The following is a 26,498-nucleotide window of genomic DNA, read 5'->3' as shown; positions in this document are numbered from 1 at the left end:
ACACCGGATTCCGTTTAACTGTATCCAATATCTTATCAAGATATGCTGTCACTCAGTCATTTGAATCATGTGTAGTGTAACAGTGAAACAGCTAAAACTAGCAGAACTGCTATTCTCTAGGACCAAACTTGACAACTCAGAAATTTCTGCTCCCATTTAGTAAATATAATAAATTTTATGGCTGGACTATATTTGTCACTGAATCCATTTTATGAGGCTCCAAACACTTGTTTCATATTATTTTACAGTGGAAGATGAATCGGTGTCAAACAACTTGGCCTGTCACATTAGAAAGTTCTGTTAACGGGACATAATGTTATTTTGAGACAGAAATAAGGGGAGGGGAGGGGGGTGTCTTTTGTAGTATTGATGATTTATCCAAATCAGAATAAAAAAAATTTCTTGTCAAACTGATTTAAGTAGAGCAATATGAAAATGAATTAATTTAGTCAAGTTTTTTTTCATTAATGGCAGTCTCAAAATAATTTTTGAAGGAAAAGGAGTCCTGCTTTCGCTTGAGACTTTGTGCTAAAGGTCTGATTGAAATAATTTTAAAATCTGGTTTTTACAAAAATAATAAAAATTCTACTCTGCAATATTTTCTCTGCTTGCATCCACGCTGTCATGTCATACCTTATGTTCAAGTTAAAGTAACAACAAAACTGATAAAATTGAAACAATGGTCAGTATTTTTTTTTTTTTTAAACTACAGTTGTGCTCATATTTATTCATACCCTTTCATTAAAGGAGGAAAAAACAGCTGTCTGTAAAATAAGCTGAAATTGACTAAAGTAATAAAAAATGTTATGAAAATCATTCCATTATTTTAGAATTCTGGTTCAATAGAAATATTTTTTTAAAAAGCAAACAAGATAATTTATTACATATTACATCACTCATTAATATTTTGTAGAACAATCCTTTAATGTTTCTGCTACAGTCAGGTGTTTTCTGTTCCTCTCAGTCAGACTTCTGCACCTGTTGACAAATATTTTGTCCCACTGTTCAACAGAAAAGTGCTCTAATTTGTCTAGGACCAATTTGTTTTTTGTTTTTTTTGTTTTTTTCTTTAACTCAATTAAATGAAAAAACAGTGTCTTATATTCCTAAATTATATTTTTGCAAATTTTTAGTTATTGTTCCCTGGTTAGGTCTCCAGGTATTTGAGTGACTGTTGTAAATTCAGCCTTTTCTTTAATGAAAGGGTATGCATACATATAAGCACAACTGTATTTTCTTGCTACAGTTGTAACTCACAAATTTTCTTTATTTTATTATTGTTTTGTTTCATTCCTGGTGTTTGAGTACTTGTGGATTTAGACTTATTTGAGTGTTGGGGAAAATAAAGCTTTTGGACATCAATCTCCCGGAGTTCCCTCGGCCGGAAGTCCTCACCGTTAGCTCTATGCTCATTGGCTGGTTAGTGAGACTACGTCATGATCCTTGGAGGCTGTGCAGCTAACGGAGTTAGCTAGGAGAGGATCCCAGTTGCGACGCGTTGAGAAGAACAGTCGTGAACTCTTGTCAGGGTAAAACAAAACAATCATGCCTCGTGTCTATATAGGGCGGCTGAGCTATCATGTCCGCGAAAAAGACATCCAGCGATTTTTCAGCGGCTATGGAAAGCTGATGGAGATTGATTTAAAAAATGGGTGAGTTTTGTTCAAACACGAGGCTAAGCTAACGCTAGCTAGAGTGAACGTAACAGTTCATGCGAACGACGTCACCTTAACATTTCGTGCATTCAAGTAAATATATTTATTCATTTCAGCACGTGTAGTCGGAAACTTTGGTATTTTGATGAAAATGTCTTTATAGAAGTATAATCTTGTTATCCCAGTTCTGTGTTTGCGCCTGAGACGTGCTAAATGTCGCATGGCCAACATGGCGCCTTTGTATTCTCTACAACTCGGCAAACGTGGGACACGCAAACAAATTAATGTAGGCCATGTTGTAATATTACCGACTGTACCTAACGATACCTGTTATTTTGTATGTGGTTTTTTTTTGTTGTTTAATCTCTTTCCTGTGTAGTTACGGATTTGTGGAATTTGAAGACAACCGGGATGCCGACGATGCCGTATACGAGCTGAACGGGAAGGAGTTGTGCGGGGAGCGGGTGATCGTAGAGCACGCCCGCGGTCCGCGGCGAGACCGAGATGGCTACGGTGGTGGGGGTTACTGGGGTGGTGGGCGCAGTAAGTGCACTCTTTTACAAGATACCCTCTCTTCCCCTTCCCTCCGGGATGAGGAGTGGATTTGGACTGCGTACAGAGCAGTTTCTGGTGCTTCGTAGTAATACTAATGAAGTACTTTTAATGCTAAGGTTTACGGAAGTTGTAATGATGTTACCAGGTAATCAGTTTTTCCAGGGTTCGCAGTTTATAGCCAGTTCTGTAGTAGCCAAGTAGTCACTTGGCTAGTGTAAAATGGCTCACATTGTTTGCCACCTTTTGCGTCTAAGCTTAACGGTGCAGTTATTAGTTTAATCGAGTACATTTGTGTTACTTTGACTAAACTGAGAAATGCCTACTCACATCTCATTTGCAGTCATATCCTAAGGCAGTGGATCCCTTGCCTTTTCAGTATTTTTTATTCTGCTGAAGAGTTCTCAGTTCCAGCTAAGGTCTCCTGACCTGCAGGTTTTTGCTCATACAGTGGATTCCTTGTTAGGAATGAGCAATTAACTGCAAGTCAGAGCACTGAAATAGCAGGTTAAAGAGACATAAGATGTACAATTAGTAGATGATGATTTTGGGATATGTATGTGGGTAATTTTAAACATTTATTTGTACAACAAAATATGCTAAACACTATCAATTGCTATAAAGGCAGCTAGTGTAGCCTTTGCTGAATCATTAGGACTACACTAACATGTGAATTATGTATTGTTTGGTATATTTATATCTATCTATCTATATATATATATATATTTTTTAAAAACATTAACAAAAGTCCTTGATGTTTTAATTTGAAAGAGTCCAGTTGCGGGCTGAGGCTGAGAGTCCATTGAGGCTAAAGATGACTGGCTAAGATGACTGCCTGTCCCGTTTGGCCTTGGCTTTCACCTTACAATGTGTGTGTGACCTTTGCCCCCCTTGGTCCTTGGCTGACCTAACCGGAAGCCATGATGACAGCAGCCTTTTGCCAATAGACCAGGGGTGATGGTGAGGATTGTCATTGGTTTCTATGTTGACAACAAACATGAGTGGATCGGCACTAGATAAGAACTTTCAGTCTAAAGAACTTTTGTAAGTACACAACTGGAAAAGACAGTTTCAGACTGACATCCAGTAACCTAACTGAACCATTTAAAAAAAAATACAAAAAAAAACCCAATTACACCATTTACTATCAATTTATAATCCATTAATAAGAACCCTTGTGGAATGCCCCCTTTGTTTGTGTTACAGGTTTATGCAGTTAAAGCATCACAATGTGAAGCACTGATGTAAGATGGGCTTTGTATTGCTGGAAACCGCTGCAGTGCTGTTCATTACAGCAGTGAGCTGCTTCACAAAGTGATTAATACAAACCTTAAAAGAGCCCATGAAGTGGCTTGTACATCATTTATCTCAGTCTTTCTGGTTGAAAATGGGATCTGTTGGACTCCTTTTTATTAAGCTTAAATTTATCCTCCTTGGACTTTGATTTGACCTATTTTAGATAGCCCAGGACGTTAGTTCTTTTGTCTGTACTACTTTAGAGTTTTCTAACTTTTTGTGTGTGTTGTTGTTTTTAAAGGTAGTGGTTATAGCAGCAGGAGCCGCACTGGAAGGGACAAGTATGGACCTCCTGTTCGTACTGAGTACCGTCTCATTGTGGAGAATTTGTCCAGCCGATGTAGTTGGCAAGACCTCAAGGTAAACCCCTCCAAACCACCACATCCCAAATTTGGGGGGGGGGGGGGGGGGGGTTAAACAGATAAACATACACTTTGTTTTGTTCATCCAGAAATGAAATTTTTCACACACTTCTTGTCCATCAGGATTTCATGCGTCAAGCAGGAGAGGTGACTTATGCAGATGCCCACAAGGAACGCACCAATGAGGGAGTAATTGAATTCAGGACCTTCTCTGACATGAAGAGAGCTATCGACAAACTAGATGGTACAGATATCAATGGACGCAAGATTCGTCTAGTGGAGGACAGACCTCGCAAGCGAAGGTCTTATTCTGGCAGCCGCTCAAGGCATGTACACAAATCCACCACCCTTTTTATTTTTTTTATTTTTTTGTGTGTGTGTGTGTGTTTGTTACATTACAGAATTTTCAAGTTAAAGCACTTTAAATTCACTTTCATCAAAGTTGCAATGTATATTTTTTAATGACTCTTGCACTTTTTTCTTAAGATCTCGCAGTCGTCGTCGCTCTCGTAGCAGGAGCCGCAGGAGCTCAAGGAGTCATTCTCGATCCCGCTCCAGGTGAGGGTGGATGTGGTATTTAAGACTAGCATGTGTATTTTGTTTAGATAGGTAAAAGATCTCATAATTTGAAATTCATTTTAACTTACTTTACCTGTTCCAACAGGTCTCGTTCCCATAGTGAAAAAAGGCGCCATCATTCCCGCTCTAGGTCTGGACGGAAGTCTCGTTCCAAATCAGGAGAAAGGAAATCACGCTCTCGCAAAAGCGGATCCCGCTCCCGATCTCGCAAGTCCAAATCTCGCTCTCGCTCTCGTTCCACAGAACGGAAATCAAAGTCCCGTTCAAAAAGCCGTTCTAAGGTAAAGTCGGAACGAGATTCTCGTAGTAGATCAAAGGAGATAACTGGTGAGAAGAAGTCCCGCAGTCGTTCAGCTTCTCCCGTCGAGAATGGGAAAGAAGAACGTGCTGCCAAATCTGCCTCCCGTTCCCCATCCCCACAGGAAGGTGATCGTCGATCAAAGTCCAGAGAGAAACGCTCAGCTTCCCGCTCCAAGTCCCGCTCCAAGTCCCGCTCAAGATCTCGCTCGAGGTCCAGATCAGCATCTCAGGATTAGAGGAAGGTGGAGAAGAGTGGTGTCTCTTATTTTTTTAGCTTGATTATCATGCTGTATATAGTGAGCAGTATTGTAATAACTACTTCCTCACTTTTCTATTTTCTACTTCAAGCATGCACATCTCTCTTAGCATTTCACAGATTGATGTACATTGCTGAGGATTTTTTCTTATGATTTGTGTAGAAATCTACCCTTTATATCCACACATTGACGTGTTGCATCTACATAATAGATTTTCAGCTGTTCATTTCCGGTGTTCTGTTGGACCTGAGTGGTTTAGCTTTAGGTTTTCTGTACAAGCTGTTTTAATTAAGAGTAAACAGTCTTGTATAAATACACAATTTTTAGCTACTTCTGGTCTGTTAAATTAATGATTTACCATCTTTTTCTTTAACGTTAATTCCTTATTCTAAATATTATTTAACTGTCTGGTGTATTTCATTCTGCGATTGTGAGAGAAGTGTAACATTTGGCCATAGAGATAAAGACGTTTTCCCCTGGTCAGTCTTTATTTTTCAATCTAAACTAGGATGCAAGAGCTTGTACCACATTACTGCATATTTACACAAAAATAGGATTTATGTCATGTTTCAATAACTTGCTTTGTAGTTGGATTACAATGATCCCTTTTTAACCTCTTGTACATAGATAATTGGCACAAAATGATTGTTGCTTTTCCATATTTTTGTTGCTAATTCCCCCTCTGTAAGTCTTGAGTGGGGAATTTTGATGGTTGTAAAATTTGCTTTAAGGAGTTTCAATTCCTCCAATGCAGTCTTTTTTCCCCTGCAGGGCTTTTGTTTTTCACCATTATTTTTCTTCATCTTTTCAAGGGGATTTTTTTTTTTTTTGCCTCAGATTTTGTTTATTTGAAAGTGTGCTTCTAGTTTGAAGCTGGAAGGTACATATTCATATCTGGGTGGGAAAGGAATGCTTGTGCATTTATAAGCATCAAACCTACTGAACGCATCTACTCATCATCTTGTGGAATGAAGTCTAATCTTCCCCATGAATGAGGTCGTTTGGGAAAAAAATGTTTTAATCCTTTTGTGTACAATAAACTGTCAAAGTTTTCTGTTGGTTGACTTTGTATCATTTTATAGAAACCTGGACTGCAGTCGACAATGACCTATATCCCGTTAATTATATAATAAATGCTCTGAAGAAGGGATGGTAAGTGGGAGAAGTGATCGTCTTCAGTCATTTGTGGATGTACACTGATTTTTAGACTTGAGAGAAGCAAATAAGCTGCTTTTTAGGAATGGGGTCCTCTTTAATCTGGCGACCGTATTTTGAAATGAAATGGCTGTACTTGATCCGTTTTTGGTGTTCTAATATACGAGATCGTCAGTGACTGTACTGTCGGTTTGCGCATGCGCATTCGGAGCCCTGGAGCCGCAGGAGATCAGCGCTGGTAAGCCAAATATCAGTTCCTAAAAAAAAAAAAAAAAAAAAAAGCAATGTAAACACGAATTAATTACCCATTCAGAACTCCCGCAATAGCAAAAGTAATAAGAGTCTTATTGTGTTTGGTTTTTTTTAGGTTGCAATATGCATGCAATTGTGTGGGGTTGTTTCTGTTTTATTTGTCATCCTTCGAGATGAACGCTTTTGCGTTATGGATGTAATCGTCCACTTTGATATTTGATTACGAAAGGTGCTTTTATAGCGGTCATAGTATATGCGGTTTGTCCGGGGTTACAAAAAACAATCCGTTTTAACGTTTCAAGAAGCTAAAATATTCCTCATTTGTTAGGTATTCCGACGAAATTGGTGACAAGGTAGATTTTTCTTTCAGCAAGGTTTCCATAGGACTTAATGCAATGTTTTTACACATTTTTTGCTTCATGGATTTCAGATACTCCGCCATTTTAACTGAAATGCTGTATTTTAATGTGTGCGTGTGGACTTGGGAGATTGTGCGTAAATATTGGTGTGTCACCATTGTTGCCTCCCCATATTGAAGGTAATGGATGGCAGTTCATAAGTCACTTTGTCCGCATCTTTTTTTCATTGAGTGACATTTTCCACAGCAGTTTATCAAAATGATATTGTAGGCTAAATAAAAGTTGTGTAAAAACAGGTAAGTAGCCTACCTTTGTAGTGGTTATAACTTATAATTAAGAAAAAATTGATACTATTCTGACTGATTTGAATATGGAATAATCCTGACATGCTTCATAATATCGTTTACTAAATCTATGATAAGGATAAACAAATTTGATTAAAAGGATCCCAGCCCTCCTCTTTCTGCAATTTACACAGTTTAACAATTTGTTAAAGCTTTACACCTCTTTCCTTGTCTGTCACCTGTCTGCTCTATTTTAATCAGCATTTTTCTAATGATTTGCCTTTTAGTGCTCCAGAACAAAAGACAGATATAAGTGCCAAATTGAACATGGAGGCTCCATCCAAAGAACCTGATTGTACCTCTATTGACCCATCGCCCTCGTCTGCAAGCGAAACCATCCTCATTTGTGGCAGTGACAGTGTGGTTAAGAAGAATCGGCCGCAGCCCCACACCACCACAGCTCTCCTTCTGCCAGGTGAGCTCAGGCTAATAGGTGTGAGTAAAATCACACACACCTATATACTCAGTACTCTGAATTGCTAATACTGAAGAACTAGAGAAAAGCTTTCAAGTGAACATCTGTTACACAGTTGTAAATACTATGTGAACTTCAAATAAATATCTGTAATGTCTCATTGTATTTGACAAAAAATTATTTAAGGCATGCAACAATCATTACCAAGAATATAAGTGAACTGATCAAGAGATCATTTTATTGATACTCCTTGTAAATTACAGTTTTTTTTAGTTGTCATAATATTAGTCTCAGCAAAAATCTGAATAGTATTCCATTCATTCTCAGGTTGAAGTCCTTCTTTCAGCCGTTACTATTTGCAGCATTTGAGATGTAACATCAAAGGCAAACTGCAAATACAACCTATTTGATTCTGTTTTTTTTTTGTTTTTTTTTTACTACGTCTTAATATTTCAAGACCTTAATGATTTATTAGATTCCTGAAAATATACATTTTTTAAGAAGAGATACGCCATTTTGGCATTTAATTAATCTTTCCAAGCACTGGTCTGCAAATAGTTCTAATAACTGTCTTTCAACTTTTTTAATGGTTTTATTTGTTTAAGGGTAGTGTTATATAATGTATTCTAAGCTTTGTCCTGGTAAAGAGATGACTTTTTTTTTGTTAAATGTATAAACAAATGAAAATATTTCCTGATAAACTTCATAACAAACTGCTTTGACTTGAATATTTAGAGTGAGTTAAATAAAGAAAAAAAAGGTAACAAGTGTGAATGCATTGTATTAATCAGCTCCTGGACATCAGAAAGTGGAGGTGACTCAAGGTGTTGCAGTGGGAAATCCAGGAAAAGGCAGCAGGACAAATGAAATAACTGCACCGACTCTGACAGCACAAGTGGGCGGGGCTTGTAGCATTGTCCATGTCCTGGAGTGGAAGGAGGGGATGGCCATCCTGCCCAGTAGCAACCTCAAGGTAAACCTCGGCTTGTTATCTGATGCTTGTAGATAGAACTTGGCACTGAGTGTAAACAGTTTTTACATGAATAACCAAAAGAGAAAGCAACCTCAACTTGAAACAACAATTTTTTTAATCTAAATAGAATAAAAGAAATAAGATTTTGTGTAGAGACGCAGGACTCCTCTGTCACAACTAGCAGAAGACTACAATGACAAAATAAACTGAAATATTATTTCTTCAACTTTTTTTTAACTGAATAAAAGATCAGTGATTTATTGATGAATTGCTGATCTTTCAGAGACAGAATAAAATGCAGTAGTGAATGAGGAAACAACAGGAAACATTCCATGTGGCTTGATAAATAGTTCTGAGGACAATAAAGTCTGAGAAGGCAACATCAGGACACTGTGACAGATAAATGTGTCTGTGTGTGTTTGTCTTGGTGTAGTTCTGTGTGAGTGACGTAGGAACTCTTAGCACACTCATAACCCCAGGGACAACTGGCGGCACCACTGAACCAGCACCAGGGACTTCTGGGAAATCCACTGACACAGAAAATACTCCAGACAAGCCAGGTAGAGTCACGGCTATGTAAAATTGTAGCAGCAGTTGGTTAGGAAGGCAAAATGCTGCATTTCACCTTGAAATGCTGTTTTGTTTTAAAAGCTTTTGTGTGATTGGAAAATCAAATGTTTTTGTTGGTGTTGTAGCAGTCCTTCAAAAAGCAGACTGCTTCTTGCTGTACATGCCTGTGCTGTTGAGCAAAGTATTTGCCCTTTCAATCATCCATTGTGTGCATTAAGAGGAGATGAGCAATGATTACATTAGCTGCAGCAGAGCTCCTCTTGACAAGTGAAGGGGGTGCAGCTGCAAATTTATGTTAAAAATATCAAGCAGCAACATCAAACATTCAGAGGAATTTGAACTCCGCTGGTAAACTGGGGCTAAAAATGAATGAAAGAGACTGAAATATAGACGTAGAACAGGTTCTAAGTTGGAAATTAAATCAACATCTGAATCATCCGTGTCCACCTTGTCTGTCCCAGAAGCGTCAGCTCCCATTGGTTCTGTGAGAGTCACAGCTGTGGAGCCAGAGAGGTTTGTGCCAGTCAGACCTGAAGCCCAAGTCGGACCAGGGCTACAGAACCACGATCCCAGAGCTCAGAAGAGCTATTTAGAGGAATTACGCAGGGACCCTATCACTGACAAGTATGATGAAAATACCTGCTGTTCACACATAGACAGACCACAGTCAGTTTGATTTTATTTCATTTGTCTCACATCAATTCACAAGATACAGTCCATTCATAATAAAATTCAGTCTGATTCACAGTTATTATATTATATTAGAATAAAATGTTAATGCATTATAATTTAGATTAGTCCATTTCATCGTATGATGAGGAACGGCCTTGCTAAGGAAATTGCTTATACCCTATTTGCACCTCAGAAGGTGTGTCAGTGTCGAGAAGGTGCCGGCAGGTGGGAGGGTCTCATCTCTCAACCCTGACTATCTGAAACCCATGAGGAAGAGGAAAAGGAAGGAGTACCTGAGTCCATCTGAAGAAGACTCTGACATTGAGTGCACGGTGAGACGCAAATTTTATCTTGACTAACATCCAGAGATGGCCATATGTTCTCTGAGTTAATGTCCGAGTCGAATAAAATAAAATAAAACAAAGATAAAGATAAAGTCATGCTTTCAAATAAATCAAATTGTTTGTTTTTGTAATTAATTTGTTGTTTAGGATGAGAAAATGGAGGATTCTAAAGCAGAAATCCGACACATCAGAGGAGGTGATCACTCCAGCTTTACTTTTGTTGGTTTGTTACATTTTTTTTACTTTGTCATTCTCTATGGTTTCATTACATTTCCTTTCTTATGCTCCTTACATGGTAATTCCTTGACATGTTTTCATTCAGAGCTGGGATGTACAATTAGAGGAGCAGGAATTATCTCTCTCCTCCACCTTTTCTGCCTGCTATTTCATTTACTGTTTAATTGTGTCTATATCAGTTTCTTTCCCCCATGTGTTCCTTCAGTTCAGTCCTTTTATTGTAATGTAAAGCCATGCACTGCATTGTGTGAAGTAATTAACTGATATCTATTTTTGGAGAAGGTGGGGATAGTAAGACTGAGCAGTGGACATGGACTCAGTATCTGGAGGAAACCAAAGCTGTTGCTGCTCCCAACAGGCTTTTTCAAGAGGTACTTTTAACTTAATGTTCATGCAGCTCTGCCAGTTATACAAGGTCAAATCTGTCACAGGCAGGGAACAGAAAAAGTACATTTTACTAAGTAAAGCATGTTGCCAGAAGCATGAATTGATGTTTTAATTCCCCAGAATATGCTGCTGGGAGGGTTTGAACAGTTGTTTAATTTTTAAGCAATTTACAAGTAGTAGGAGATTAATGTATATATAATCAGCACTGTTTTGTTTTTTGGTTTTTTTTACAGTTTCTTTGTCTGCATTTAATTTCTCCATAACAATCTATTTGTTCACATTATTTTATCCTCCGTGTTGAACTGTAACATTTGCTCTTTCAATCTAGTCGCAGAGAGTGCCAACAGTGAAGAATGGTTTTAAGCAGGGGATGAAACTGGAAGGCATCGATCCGCAGCATCCATCCATGTACTTTGTGCTCACTGTGGCTGAGGTGGGCCACATTCCCATTAACACAGTTTATGGCTCTTAATGGCCACGCTGATTACTTTTGATGAGAAATCATTGTTCACTCACAGACTTTTCAGCAAGCATGAGTAGTTTGGTCAGGTGACCCCTCATCCCGCCTGCTTTGGTTCATCTAATGGGAGGTATCGTTATCATGCAGGTGTGCGGTTACCGGTTGCGACTTCATTTTGATGGTTACTCTGACTGTCATGATTTCTGGGTGAATGCCAACTCGCCTGATATCCATCCTGCGGGCTGGTGTGAGAGCACAGGACACAAACTACATACTCCAAAAGGTCAGAGGTGACAACACTTTTACACCATAAAAATCCAAGGAGCACACAGAATAAAATTTTATATTATCCATTGTCATTTTTGCTGCATTTTGATTAGATGGGTAAATGTAAAAAATATTACTTTTCAGTACTTTAATGACTAAAAAGGCTGCCTTATAACAACACATTTATGATTTTACAAGATGCTCTATGTCAGGCTTTTCTTCTTTCCACGCATTCAACAAGGTAAGTTCAGTCATTCTTTTAGAGGTGCTAGTTTCGCATACTTAAAGACTTAAGGTGTGTTTGATTTTAGGCCTAACCCACCATCATCTTATAACTTAAACATTTTTTGCATGTAGACAAGAGTCTTTTCCAACATCTGTCTTGAACATGACTAAAATTCTTTTCCAAAATATTGTATTGATTCACAACCAGGCAGGTTGTTCCACGTGGTTTCTGCAGACCTTTAAAATGATGGAAAACAGTGTGTACAAACTACAAGCTGAGCAGACACGTATTAAAACATGGCTGAAGAGTTATAGAGATCAAGGGAAAAATATCAGATAAAATATTAGAATAAATCTCAAATTAACGTAAATCATTGAAGCTATATGAAATTAAATTAGTTCCTTTTTGTTTTTTGAAATGGAATTGATTTGGATTAGTTTATAAATAATCCCCCACATTACATTTTGACTGTGCATTCCTGGTTTTCTGTAGTTGTATGCATAATGTCATAAGAGTTGATGGGGCAGTGCATACACAATAGTTTGGCTTTTGAGAGGTTTTTTCTTGCCTTTTTTTTCTCTAAATTTTGAACAAAACACATAAGCAGTCATCCTGCTAGATGATCAGAGCAGTACATTTCTTAGATTTCTTGTGGCTATCATGTGTGGTGCATGTCTGCAGTTGTTGGGAATACACTGTGGAACTCACAATTTTTCTTGTTTTGTAAATTTGTGCACACACTGTAAGCACATGTCTCATGCCAAACATTTTATAAGCAGTTAAATAAATTCTTAAACTTTAAAATTTTTTTTACATGTTTAAGTAGTAAATATTTAGGGGGCGTTGGATATTAAGTGTGCTTTAAGGGTAATGTAGTAAAAGTAGTTTATTAACTTTACTTTTCTGGAATAAATTTTTCTTACATATCCTTTTGTTTGGTTATGAAAATGAGATAATTTGTCCCCAAAGGGTCATATAAAGTTTTCTAACTTTGTCTGATGAATTTTGAAGGGATCCTGATGGTTGATTATTTTAGTTCAAAATAAAGGAAGGTAAATAAATGCTGAAAGTGGTTGCACTTAAAAGCTAAAAAAAATATTAATTTAAAATTAATATTGGAGTAAATCTTGAAAAATTTGATAACGCCTGTTAAAGGGATCAAGTAAGCAAATGCATCAAGTAAACAAAGTCATTTTGATGACTAATTAAAATGATTGGTTGAATATGTAGAATCTCATTAAAGCTTTCAGTTGTTGTTTTCCCATGTGGTAAAAGGCTACTTATTGTTAGAACGGTCAATTAAACTGAGCTCCCCTGATCAGCAAAGGTCGGAAGTTACTTCCTTAAACAGTTGAGCTGTATTACATAAATATTTAACTGTCATTTAATTTTTTCTATCCTGCAGGCTGTAAGGAGGAGGAGTTTACATGGACCAATTATCTTAGGATGACTAAAGCTCAAGTGGCTCCAAAAGAACTTTTTGCCAGTGCTGGGAGGGTAAGTGCAGCAAAATGTCAGGTTTCTGAATTTATTACATACATGAATTGATTAATTTAGGGCTGTGAAAAAACACGAAAGTGAAAAGAAGCAGTTTTAAAATAAGTTTTTTTTAAATGTTTTCATTTGTAAAACAATTAGTAATTTAATTGGTAATTATATAAAACTAAAGACTTTTCAAATGTGCTTAGACAGACACTTTGACAAAGTCTTATCTGCTCTCTTGTTGGATTTTAATATTGCCCTCACCAGGTTTCAGCTTACTTTTTTACTTTTTACGCAGATTGACGTGAAATGTGGTTTCGACATAGGAATGAAGCTCGAGGCAGTCGATCGCATGAACCCATCTCTCATCTGCGTAGCAACCGTTACTGACGTGGTGGATGATCGCTTCCTTGTTCATTTTGACAATTGGGATGACACATATGACTACTGGTGAGCCACAACTTCTTGGTGTGCACCCACTTCTAGAAATTATTTAATGTTTAAGACAAAAATAGACCTTAAAAACTGTAAAGATAACAGATCGAGAAATGCAATGACATATTTAATATGTGTTAACAGGTTGCAAACAGGTGTGCTCTGAAACAATAACCAATCACATACCACATGACTAATTCACTGGCCAGTCGGGTAGCATTCTGATAAAAGAATCTATTGCCCTTTGCAAGCAAATTAAAGATTTTAGCAGTTCTTGAAATGGTCTTTTCATTTTTCACATTTTCTTAGCAACTTTAGCTATAGATACAAACTTAAAAGGGAGGGTTTTCAGATGGGTTATAGTTTGCAGCTTAGCAAAAAGATGTAACTAGATCATTTATTGTATTGGTTTTCCATTCTCTGGAATTGACACTGTTTGATAGTTTTTTTTGATACTGTCTCAGAGACATTGAAGTGCTCATTGAAGTGCTTCTGATTGGTCAGATGGTCAAAGAGTCATCACCTGTGGATGTAACTATAGTTGCAACACATTGACACGCTTCAACATGTTACATGACTGCAACATAAATTACGAATATTCAAGCATGCAGATTTCTGACTCTAAGCAATGCTAATGAAAACACGAGCATGTGTACTCAGTCAGAGTTTGGATTTAAAGACTGATTTTCTTCTCTCCTGTGACTGAAGTTAGCTCTGTGGCTCTCAGTGGTTTTACTGCCATAAAATTAAACTCCTCTGACCTAAAAGTCCTTCTCACTGTACTTCTCACTTGTAAGTTGCTTTGGATAAAAGCATCTGTGGAATCAATGTAATGTGATAAACACACACACTGCACTGAATAACAGCTGATCCTGCCTATATTGTGAAGGGGGTGATAGATGTACTGAGCTATTCCCTGCAGTGTGGTTTGGTACTGTGTAATGGATCACACCATTAAAGCACCATTATTTTCTTTTCTGGAATTCACACTGAACCTCTGAAAAGATGACCCCCTCTAAAACTTGCCTTCTGCAGTAGCTTTGAAAGCCAGAGTCAATCAGTTTTAATTTTCATCATCCCAACCTACCTGCCTAGGTAGGTACCTAGGTAGGTAGGTAGGGATTTCCCCATTGGTCAGGTGTAAAGCAGCATTATGTCCCTAAAGAAATATTAACCACTGACTTCCTGAAGATATGACCAGGTTTTTTAGCCAAACTGCATTTTCTCCTTTGATGTCATGGGACATTTGTCAGGATGACAATGCCAGGATTCATTTTGCCAAAGTTGCTTTAAAAAGTAGTTCAAGAAGCATGAGGCAACATTTTCAGGCATGACGACGACAGACCTAATCCGTAACTCCACAGATTGTCTTTTGGATGTGTAGAGGACTTTGAAGAATGGCCAGATTCTCTCAATATCTATTTAATCTCTGTGAAAAATTAATGCAACTCTGGATGGAAATAAATGTTGTGGCATTGCTGACGTTTTTTACAAAGATACCATAATTAAAACCGATGATGGTGGCCATTTTTTTTTTTTTAAGTAGGCTATGCTAAACTGAATTGAACTGTTTCTACTTAAAATGAATTTGTTTACTCTGAGATAATATTTAATGTGAATTGGTACTATATAAATGAATGAATAGCGCATAAATCTAGATTGCATTAGAAGAAATAAAGTTATTCAAATCTGGCACACGTTTTATCATCAAAATTGTGATAAAGCTGCAGGGTGGCTGTTAATAAACCACACCAGGAAATGAGTTACTCGACACGTTATATTATATTAAAACATTTTCCATTTATTACCCTCTTACACATCCATTAGATTCAAGAAATCCTGAAGATTCACTTTGAGATGTATGGCCTGTCTTTATTATGATTCAGTTCTAACTACATCTACCAGGTTTTATTAACTCTGCCTCCAAAAAGCTTCTTGTAGGCGCTCAGTTACTTTTTTATTGTACCTAAATTATAATTATTTTCTTGCTAAAATATACAGGTGTGATGCCAGCAGTCCATACATTCACCCAATTGGTTGGTGTCAAGAGAGGAACCTACCCTTAACACCACCCCAAGGTGACTAATTTGCTCCTGTAAATCAGTACTTGTCATAGTTTATAATTGTTTTATTTTTTTATATATATATTTGTGTTTATTTTTGCAATGTAGATTATCCAGACCAAGGCCGGTTCTCCTGGTCTCGGTACCTGGAAGAGACCGGTTCCATTGCTGTGGTTGCTGATGCTTTTAAAGTGGTGAGAGTATAAAATGTAGAATTGTAGAGCGTGGAAGTCTGAAATGTGCTCTGCTGACAGCTCAGTCAGTTAAAATGTAAAATGACATGTTAAATGTGTTTTCTCATCATCCTCTGCTCTGAGTCCAGAGGCCAGCCCACAGCTTCCAGCCTCAGATGAAACTGGAGGCTGTGGACAAGAGAAGTCCTGGTTTGATCAGGGTGGCCACAGTGGAGGAAGTTGAGACGCATCGCGTTAAGGTAAAACTGTGCATCTGTGTGTTCAGCGCACCTTATCTCATATGTGTGTGATTTGTAAAAAAACTTCTTGAGCCCTCAAGTCTATTATAGTTTTAATTAAGTGCACTTACCAGTTAGGGGTCCACACATTAATGCTTTGATGGACACTCTTAAATCTTACTTTTATAGTAAACCTTTAACCCTTTATATAGGCTGAACTGTAAGAGTGCTTCTATAGTACATATTTTATTTTATATGGCCTTATCTCTGCTCCTTTCAAAGGTCCATTACGATGGCTGGAGTCATGTCTATGATGAGTGGATGGACTCAGATCACCCAGATATCCATCCTGCTGGCTGGTGTGAGGCCACAGGACACCCACTAAAAGTTCCTCCACGGGACACCAAGACACAGCAACCACATGGTAGCAAAATGACAATTACAGTGAATGTAGTTAGTTATTCGTATAGACACATTTTCTGATTAACTACAGTGTAGTCTTGTGGGTTTGGCTTTGTGTACAATAGGCTGTGATTGTGTATGTGTGTACATGTGAAGGTTGATGTTTGTATTTACATATGTGTAGGTGTGAGAGAGCCTCCAGCTTCAAGCCAGTCCACTTATCCCTCTTCTGTTCCCTGTAAACCCATCGGCCATCCCAGAACCAGCAAGTACAGCTTCCACAACAGGTCCGCGCTGAGCCTATCATCCTCTTTTTTTACTACAGCTTTTAATTATTTCCCAGTGAAAGCTCAAAGTTGGACGATTTTGCCCTGCCGTGCTGAATCAAGCTGAATATCTCACTAATAATTTATTAGAAAATAATGTTGTTTCTAGGCTACTTGAGCAACATGTGGAGTTATTTTTATTGTGTTTATTGTTCAAGCTCCTGAGTAAATGTTGCTTTCTATCTTCTTTTGTTTACAACTACCCATTTCGAAGCACAGTAGTTGTAAACAAAAATAGATGGGCTCCCCATCCACATCTGCAGGTCATAGATGGACAGATGGACAAATGAACATGCTGAGTTAATTTTCCTCCTACACTGCAGGACCTGCAATATTACTTTTGCACACTTGTACATTGTCTTAATTATCCTCAAACAATATATTGTACACCGTAGTGGTGAGCGGTGGTGAGAGAAAAACTTCTTTAATTGTGGCTGAAGAACAACAGCATAACTCAAATATTCAGTGATAAAAGTACAAGTATATCTTAACTAGGGATCTGCAATGTTAGATTTTTGTCCAATAGGCTAAAAATATAGATACGCCGATATTTCATAACCCATATTGCTGATAACCGATACTAATAACTTCTCTATTGTGCATCTGTAATCTTGAAATAAAATAAAAAAGTGCTGAAAATATTTACTGTACAAGATTACTGGGGCAGCTAGGGTTGCTCTAGTTGGTCAGGCTGAGGTTCAGCAACATTATATGCCTTAAGAATGAGGCCAACTGACTGTCAAGTTTTTTTTTCTTGATGGCAGAGACATATTTCAAGATGACAATGCCAGGATTCACCAGAATCAAACTGAAAGAGGGATTCAGGGAGGATAAGACATCATTTTCAGACAAAGGATTGGCCACCAGAGTCCAGACATTTAGCCTATTGAGTCATTTTATAGCTAAGCTAGAGAAAACTTTAAGCAGTGATCCATCTCTTTCTTAATAAAATGACATACTCTTAAATTTTGATTAATCTTTTTTGTTTTGGCCAGTTAGAAAATATAAAAAATAAGAATGCTCCATTTAAACTGTAGATATGTTGATATTGCTCTTTGATCAACAGTGTGAGAAAATTGCTCAAAGCTAAAAAATGTACAGAAGAAAACTGAGTTTATGGATTAAGGATATTATTTGCAGTTAAAGTTAAATCAGTATTTGGAACCATTTTTAACATAAATATTGTTATAATGCACTGAGTGCAGACTTCAAACTGGTGCTGAAGAAAACCTCTGTCTCTGTCTCTGAAACAGGAAATGTCCAACTCCAGGTTGCGATGGTTCAGGTCATGTGACCGGCCGTTTCACTGCCCATCACTGCATATCTGGCTGTCCGTTGGCAGAGCGTAACCAGGGCAGGCTGAAGGCTGACTTGTCAGACTCAGAGTGCAAGAGAAACCTCTTTTTTGGCTCAAGGAATAAGAAAACTCATTACCGTGGCAGGTAAAGTTGTATGTGTGTGTGTGTGTGTGTGTGTGTGTGTGTTTGCGTATATGTGTGTGAACTTAATGCTGCAGGTTATATTTTGTCACAGATTTATTTCTGTTTGCAGGATTGGTCGTCCTCCAAAATACAGAAAGAACCAGCAGAGAGACTACCAGAGTAAGTTTCATATCATGCTTTCGTGCATTTTTTTTTGTCTTATATGGATTTTAGTTTTTTTTAAAAATGCATGAAAAAGACAGAGATGGAAGGGGGGGATGTTTATCAATGACTTGAACTGGTTACTTAAATGCCTTAGTGACTTTACCCATGTGGCATGTTCCCTAACCACTAAGTTTACTGTATTTGTATTGCGTTTGTTTGACACCAGACATGTCCTCAGAGGGGGTGTATCCATCACTGTTCATGTCAGCATTGAGTGGTCAGTCAGATCGGACACTGTCTCTGTGCTGGGAGCAGCACTGCAAGCTGCTGCCTGGTGTGCAGGGTATCCACGCCAGCCAGGTGGCAACATGGAGTGTTGAGGAGGTGAGTACGTGTTAAAGCTAATCTTCATATTTGTTTCTATATTCATTTATTGGTATTTCTGCTTTGACTGTTTGGAATATAATGTGTCTCTGCTGCAGGTCTTTGAGTTTGTCCAGAATTTGATTGGCTGTGAAGAACAAGCTCGTGTCTTCAAAGAAGAGGTGATCTTTATGGATTAGTTGTTCCCTGTAAAATTGAATAACTATTGTCATGTTTGGAGCTAAAGCATGTATTTCATGTGTGTATAATAAATGTATACAAATGAAATAGAAGAGTGTACGTACAGTATAATATACGCATGTGTATTAAGTCTGCAACATTCAAAACATACCAAGAAAAGAATATAAACAAAGAAAAATTGTGGGTGAAATACACCATATTGGTGATCTCCTCTATTAGCTTTGACCAGCAAATAATATGTAATGTTTTAGTATAATGTAAATGACCTGTAGAGATCTCAACTTGTGCAGTATGCTGGTAAATGAAAAACCCTTCCCTCACCGATAGTGCATGTGCTGGTTTCCAAAAACGGACCATCATTCAAAAGTTACATTTCTGAGTATCTTCTGAAAACTGATTAAAAAAGCAGTTTGGGATTTTATTATTAGGCTTTCAGTCCATGATCTATTAGTGATGGCAGAAAAAATAAACTTTTCTCTGCTCTGCCACTTTCTTGTGTCTCTCCAGATGATTGATGGGGAAGCTTTCCTGCTGCTGACACAGACCGACATTGTGAAAATCATGAGCATCAAGCTAGGCCCTGCCCTTAAAATCTCCAATGCCATCCTCATGTTCAAGACCACAGATGAGGGACTCAAGTGATCCCAACCTTACACATTGGGGTTTGGAGAGGAGGGCTTTGTGCCAAATTCATTCTTTTGCAGGGCGAAAGACCCGGACTACTTTTTTCATGTGTTTGGTGTCATGTGCCCATCAGAGAGAGGGAGGGAGAGGGTGAGGTTTGATCAGAGAGTAAAAAGACTGAAATTGGAAAAAGCCAAAATTGTAAAATGTAGATTTTTAGGAGGTATATTCACAAATTGGTGGAGTATAAGAGTTATTAATACTGTAAACTCTGAAACATCAGCGTACATATTTTCCACCTGTTCCAGATCTGATGTCTCTGATTTGCTCAAATATAAGGTTTCCAAACACATGCTCTCCTACTAAGTATAAGGTATAGGCCTGAATCATGTTTCAACAATTTCAATTGGAAAAAGACTTTGAGGTGTTAAAGTAAATCCAAAACTACCATTACTAATACTTTAACTTTGCGAGAACAAATAATTACTACTGATGCAAGTTGGAGCAGCTGTAAACTTAAATCATGCATCTGCTGCTTAAACTTGTCTCAGAAGTTTAAAGCTGGAACTCTTTAATGAAAACCAAGTTTGGGAAATGGCAGAGCAAAATAATCAAAAGTGAACACAAGTGCAATGCAGAAAGATTGAAATACTGGATGTACATATTTGAATCAAGTACAAAGAAGCTGCTGAATAAAAGGCAAACGATAACTGTCCTGTTGGTAAAGTGGGTGAAAACTAAATGTGATAAATGCAGTAAGTGAGGCTGGTCAATGAGGCTCCGATGAGTTTCATTTTATGTGCAATAAAGAGGATGAGAGAAACGTGGTGTATTTCATAACAATTAATATTCTAGTTCCCTGATTGTTGCACTGTTATAGTAAATGATAAATATGTTGCTTTATTCATGTTGTTGTAGGTTTCTGGAAGAGAAAACCTAGTTTTCTAGAAACATTAATTAATCAGGTTTCAAATATGTGCACTTCTAAACGGAAAACTAAAGTTATGGAGGAGCTGTAATGTTTTGTTGCCATCTGCTCTCCTGTGACTCTGAAAACCAATACAGGGTTGAGTTTTTATCTCTACTTGAAAAAGATATGGATTTATTTTTTAGCAATTCTTAATGGATGAAAAATAATTCTTTGCATTTGCAATTAGCACAACTGTGAAACCCCAAATGCATTTTACAAAGTGATATTTCCATGTTTGGTCACTAGAGTGCAAAAAAATCCACATTTTAGCACTATAAACATTCAACAAAGTGGTGCTCTCCGCAGTTTATGTGTAACAGACCCTCCATCCAGAGTGTATTTATGTTTACATTTTGTGTCAAAGTTGGTTCAAACACTGTATGGGATTGATGTTGTGAGATAAAGTTGAATGTTTTAAGGGCTTTTGGATTATTCTATTTATGTGTGTCTCTCTGGTGGGATTTGCGAGTGTGTGGTTGTCAAGATAATCACGGGTCACAAATGCCATTCAGTCCATATGAAATAATAAACATCCAAAGCTGTCTTGTCTGATTAATGTATCTGCCTCTCGTCTCATGTGAGAAAAGACTGCACTTTCTGTCCCTGTGCAGATGTGTGTACAAGGTACTATTGACTATAAACTTACTTTGCTTGTATCACATCCCCTTATAGACGATATTGTCGTCAACAGTCTGTGATGGTGACTACTTCCACACCCTTCCCATGTTCACTGCTTATCTTGTAGTTCCAGTGGAGAGGGCAGAAAGTCAGGCACTGCTGATAATCTGCTGCAGCCAGCCTGCAGAATGAAAATTGTCAACTAAATAAAAAATAAATGTTTTGAGGAAGAGCAGCGGGTTGTAGGTGTTGAGAAGAATGCAAAATGAGTTCAAGCGTGTGTGTGTGTGTGTGTGTGTGCATGATTTTATATGGTGTTTTTTCTCTAATCTTTACATGGATTTACATCTTGACATAAACTCTGCTTATTCATTGATGCATAACAGTGATAGAGGTTGACAATGACTACCTAACTTCTCAAAAATGTTCTTCTATCTATCTATCTATCTATCTATCTATCGAAAGGGGGCGGAGTCCTGAGAACAGCTGAACATGTCTGTCACAGTGAGACGTCGTCTCATTGGAGCTTCTGTAGTTGGTTACGCCCATTCTCAATAAACGCTAAAGAACTATCTATCAAATGGCCCTTACTTTAAAAATTAAGACAATTTCTTTTTTTTTTCATATGGAAGATATGTCGTTATCAACCTACGTGTGCGCGCCCACACACTCCACGAGCACAAAACATACACGCCCCGTAGGGTCACGGAGAGTCGCGGCTTTACTCCACCTCATTGTTATGCTCAGTAAGTTTTGATCAATGATTCACTGCCTTGAAGTCGACCTTCCTGAAGTCATAAAAACAAACGCACCGAGCCGAGAGCTGCTTCAGCCCGCTGTTGTCCTGGCAGAGCTGTTTTAAGTCTATTCAGTGTCCTGATCTCAGCAGACTGTCAACAAGCTCATTTCCTTCTCATCCTCAACACACAGGTGAGTGAACTGTAGTGTTTTCATGTGTGCGTTTACTTTTGTAATGGTTGCAGAGATTAGATTTTTTTTTAGAGATGGTCTTATACACGTTTATGATGATCTAACTGCATTAACGCATCATCTCAGGTGTCCTACAAATTATTTCACTTACATGAACCGTGTTTACTTTTTAATTTTATTTTCATACTATGTAAATACACAGCTACTATGTGTGTGTATGCATTGCATCTCTAGAGATATCGTTTGTACAGTGTTTATATTTCTGATGTTGATTCTGCTCCTACAGTTCAATTTCCCTACAGGGATAAATAAAATAAATCTTCATCTTAATCTGTAGATCCTCACATATGACTTCAGGATTTCGGCTGTAGTCTGTTATCATCTGGTTGAGCAGATAGTGTGCCCTGCTAATGTCTCAATTACATCTGCTGTTCTTTCTGTGATATTTCTTAGGTGTTTGAACTGTGTGCAGTTGTAAGCCTTTTTTTTTTTTTTTTTGTGTCACTATTATGCATTCCTGATCATCCGCACAGTTTAATATTTTCTTTCATGTTTTACATAAATTGTTTCTGCTGTTTTTGCAGTAACTACCTTAACTGTACATTTATAGTTTACATGCCCTATCCTATGGGATTATTGTGTAATGTAGTTTTGTTGTCAACATATCTGATATTCCGTGCATTTTTGTTGTTTGTTTGTTTGCCTGTGTTTAGCTTGCTTCCTGAAAACCTAAAAGAAACTAAACATAATTGGCATGTGCTTTTTAAATCCATGTGAGGGCTTTTTTTTTTTTTTTTTTAGTATTCTTTTCTAGGGATTCCTTTTGTAGCTCAAAATTTATATTTCAATTTTATTTTCACTTGCATTATAGAGAATCAATAATGCAACTCTTTGGGGTTTCCATTTATTTTGGCGTGCTCTGAAAAGTCGAAATAAAGTTAGTTATCATCTATAGAATCTGAGATTCTTGATCACTTGAACACTTTTTAGATGACTGTTAATGACATGTAAACAAACGATGTGATTAATAACAACAGTCATCTAATGGAATTAAATAAAGAGAGACAGAGAGAATGCTTTAAATGAAAGTTAGCATAGGTAATTAACAGTTATATTTGACAAAAGGTGTAAAAAAAAATTAACTTTGATTTTAAACAACTGAGAGTTTCAGCAAATTTGCAGTTTTCTGGGAGTTAGTTCCACATGTGAGGAGCATAAATACCGAACCGAGCAGAAAGTAAGTTTGACCCTGATGACCTAACAGATCTGGTTGGTTCATAACAAACCAGAATATCCTGAATGTATTTTGGCCCTAAACCATTCAGTGCTTTAAAAGCTAACAGCAGGATTTTGAAGTAAATTATTTGACAGACAGGATCCCAGTACAAGTAGGCAATCAGAAGAAGTTGAGAAGTTGAGTTTGTCTGTAATACCTTCACTTCTGCTTCAAGCTATTATGTATGATATAAACCCCAAACACTTCCACAAACACTTTTGCCTCAGATTTATTTTGTCGTTTGCGTCCATTCTTCTGAGCTATGTAAAAGAATTCTAATGTGCAGCCATATGGGTAATATAATAATATAGATTAATCAGAGAACGAAATTATAATTATAACAGGTTGTTTATATGATTAGATCATAACTTTTCAATGTTTCTGATATAGTTTCCAATAAAATGGTGCTAAAATCTTTGATTTGAATGAATGATTTTCTAACTGTCAAACAAATCTCAACCAAACTTCTGAAATGTTGCTTCACAGAAGATGCAAACTAATCTTTATTCCCTGTGATATCTCAGGCAAGGGACATGTTCACTATGTCAGACTATTTTTATTTAAAAAAAAAAAAAAAAAAAAAAAAACAACTTTAAAATTTTACTTTAAAAACCATTTTAGTCAAATTATGGCTCTTTCCTCCTACTTTCATTAACTTTTTCCATTGTGAAATTTCAAAATGTAATCAATATCACAGAAAGATGTAAAACTGATGATTGTTTATTTAAACTTGAAACTAGAAATTCAAACATGAATGTCCCCACAACACAGAGGGGTGCAGACATTAGCTAAATTCGCATTAACCTGAGCAGAATATGGCTATTTTCCACATGCAAAATAGTAGAAGTTGTACTTATATTGTTTATGAGCATCATACTAACGGCATGATAAATCAGTTGCCCATGGTGATGTCTAATTTCTATCTGTGAATATATTACTTTAGAGCAGAAAAGGAAATATAATGTACAGGTGTGCACATAATGTGCTGTTGCAAGATAAAACTGTAATGCACTGGTGACCTGTCCAGGGTATAACCTGTCTGAATGGTTGGTGTTTTATACCAAGCACAATTTGTTACCTCATACAAATAAAAAGCATTAGTTTCACAGGTGACATGAGACAGGGGCTAAATTCTATTTTCATATTTTGTTGTAAAAAGATTTTTTGGGTGTTATAATGTTTTATGGGCTGCACGGTGACATAGTGGTTAGCACTGTGGCCTCACAGCAAGAAGGTCGCTGGTTTGATCCTTGTTTCTGCCTTTCTATGTGGAGTTTGTATGTTCTCCCCATGTATGCGTGGGTTCTCTTTGAGTACTCCAGCTTCCTCCCACCATCCAAAGACATGCATGTTCGGTTAATTAGTTACTCTAAATTGCCTGTAGGTGTGAGCGTGAGTGTTTTTTTGTCTCTCTGTGGCCCTGCAGTGGACTGGCAAGCTGTTCATGATGTACCCTGCCTTTTGCCCAAAGACTGCTGGGATAGGCTCTAGCTTCCCCGCAACCCTTCATTAGACTAGGTGGTTGGGATAATGAATGATAATGATTTATTTAAGTTGTCTTTGGTAATATGTGGACATAAAAATTGTAGTCAGTTTTTTAAGTATGTGTTTTATGTAAGCAGAGCTCAAAGTAAAGGCACAGTTTGTTGAAATACAACTCTGAATTATCCAGTTTTTACACCACAGGCTTTTAGGATGGTAGTTCGTAGTAGTTGTTTTTTTCTTTTACATTGGAGAGATGCCAAACTGGCACAATATACTATCTAAAGGATGTAACAAAGATCAGGATTTATTTATTTACATAAAGTTCAAAGGTTTTCCACTTCACTGATACTCCTGTAAATCCACAACTACCATTATTTTTGTTTATTCAATGGGACTTTATTGGTTTAACCTTTTTTGGCATTAGAAAATCTGTGAGTAGCAATTATATTTTATTTTTATATACAAAAAGGTTACTTCCTTGCAGTTATGACTAAACAGATTGATAGGCTTGGACTTCCCCAGGAGAGAAGATATAATAAAGGAGTCCTGTTTCATTTGTGTGTGTGTGTGGCAGAGACATCATCCCACATGTTCTGACAAATATGAATTTTGCACAACAATATTTAACATGTAAACATGATTCCTGTCACTTTTCCTCCATTCTCTTACTTTTTCTCTTTCTTGCTCTCTCTCTCACACACACACACACACACACTCAAACACACACACACACAAAGTCACATTTTTACCACTTCAGATAACATTACATCAACTTTCATCAGTTTCCCAAAGACTTAATCATAACAGCCATAATCCTGTCCTTGCCTTTACATTAAACTGTAAAGATCAGTGGGGCTTACTGTTTGTTCCCAGCAAGCAAAGGTCTCCTTGAATATAAATATTTATCCCCATGCAAGACATACAAGTACACACAGATTCATACACTCACAACGTCCCTCATTGTCTTTCTGTTGTTCCAGCATCTCATTCACTGCAAACAAGAACGACCAGATCCACCGCAAACATAGGCTCTCCTACAAAGGTCAGCAGCTGGTTTTAGAAAACACACATTACACATTCAATGGGAAAAAAATGTTGGTTTAGTCAGTGACTATAAAAAGAAGTTTTTGAAATGATAATCATAAAAAACCATAAAGGAATCCTAAAGTTTTCTTAAATCACTTTTCCTTTCCAACTACAGGTCAATCGTTCATTTTCTGGAGAGGGAGTGGAAAAAATAGCCATGGCGCATTGTAATGTGAGTGTATACTTTCTTTTTGTTTGCAATGTTTTCATATTTATTATTAACTTTTTGCTGCAGGCTGTTTAACCTTGTGACTCAGGAAACATGCCTGCAACCATCATTAAATAAAGACCTTGTGAATTTGCTCTTTTTTTTTTAACAGATATTTTGAGAACAAACTGTTATTGGCAATATATATGAGACATCTGGAATATCTCTTTAATGTTTGTCTTGTTTATTCAATTTCTTTTCACTTCATGTCAAGATACATGATCTGCAACTATATTTCGTAGAAATGATAAAATAAAATCTGCAGTGCATTGAATATAACAGTCTTCTCTCTTTCTCTGCAAATAGTTTTATGAGTGGTACGATGTGGTTGTAAGGTTGCTTCGATGTGGTGGTACAGTGTGAGGCTAT

The 26,498-nt window shown here is 37.3% G+C and overlaps 2 protein-coding genes across 2 annotated transcripts; both read left to right on the top strand.

Annotated features, from left to right (window-relative positions):
* The first annotated feature begins 1,469 nt into the window (after window positions 1-1,469).
* On the top strand, window positions 1,470-5,990 carry LOC306755199 (uncharacterized protein). The gene is made up of 6 exons (XM_079239499.1): window positions 1,470-1,652; window positions 2,035-2,198; window positions 3,745-3,863; window positions 3,989-4,191; window positions 4,352-4,423; window positions 4,530-5,990. Exons 1-6 carry the CDS (start codon window positions 1,546-1,548, stop codon window positions 4,978-4,980), a joined length of 1,116 nt encoding a protein of 371 aa, XP_079095625.1. The 5' UTR covers window positions 1,470-1,545; the 3' UTR covers window positions 4,981-5,990.
* A 363-nt stretch (window positions 5,991-6,353) lies between these two features.
* On the top strand, window positions 6,354-19,574 carry l3mbtl1 (L3MBTL histone methyl-lysine binding protein 1; the record flags this gene model as incomplete). Its single annotated transcript, XM_079239825.1, has 22 exons — window positions 6,354-6,394; window positions 7,339-7,526; window positions 8,318-8,499; window positions 8,933-9,059; window positions 9,531-9,693; window positions 9,935-10,073; window positions 10,233-10,281; window positions 10,605-10,693; window positions 11,038-11,142; window positions 11,317-11,452; window positions 13,068-13,159; window positions 13,443-13,594; window positions 15,581-15,657; window positions 15,751-15,836; window positions 15,965-16,075; window positions 16,337-16,478; window positions 16,641-16,743; window positions 18,036-18,224; window positions 18,334-18,383; window positions 18,595-18,752; window positions 18,851-18,913; window positions 19,440-19,574. 22 exons carry the CDS (start codon window positions 6,354-6,356, stop codon window positions 19,572-19,574), a joined length of 2,577 nt encoding a protein of 858 aa, XP_079095951.1.
* Window positions 19,575-26,498: the final 6,924 nt, after the last annotated feature.

This window comes from Telmatherina bonti (assembly GCF_933228915.1).
Source record: "Telmatherina bonti genome assembly, chromosome: 4".
NCBI lineage: Eukaryota > Metazoa > Chordata > Actinopteri > Atheriniformes > Telmatherinidae > Telmatherina > Telmatherina bonti.
The sequence above is the reverse complement of the archived record's forward strand: the minus strand, read 5'-3'. Positions and strand labels throughout refer to the sequence as shown.

What these genes read in the sequence shown, in the direction of transcription:
- LOC306755199 (XM_079239499.1), top strand. Translation starts at nt 1,546, where the DNA reads ATGCCTCGTGTCTATATAGGGCGGCTGAGCTATCATGTCCGCGAAAAA. An exon ending in TTACTGGGGTGGTGGGCGCA is followed by an intron (nt 2,199 to 3,744) that starts GTAAGTGCACTC and finishes TTGTTTTTAAAG; the next exon opens with GTAGTGGTTATAGCAGCAGG. An exon ending in CATTCTCGATCCCGCTCCAG is followed by an intron (nt 4,424 to 4,529) that starts GTGAGGGTGGAT and finishes CTGTTCCAACAG; the next exon opens with GTCTCGTTCCCATAGTGAAA.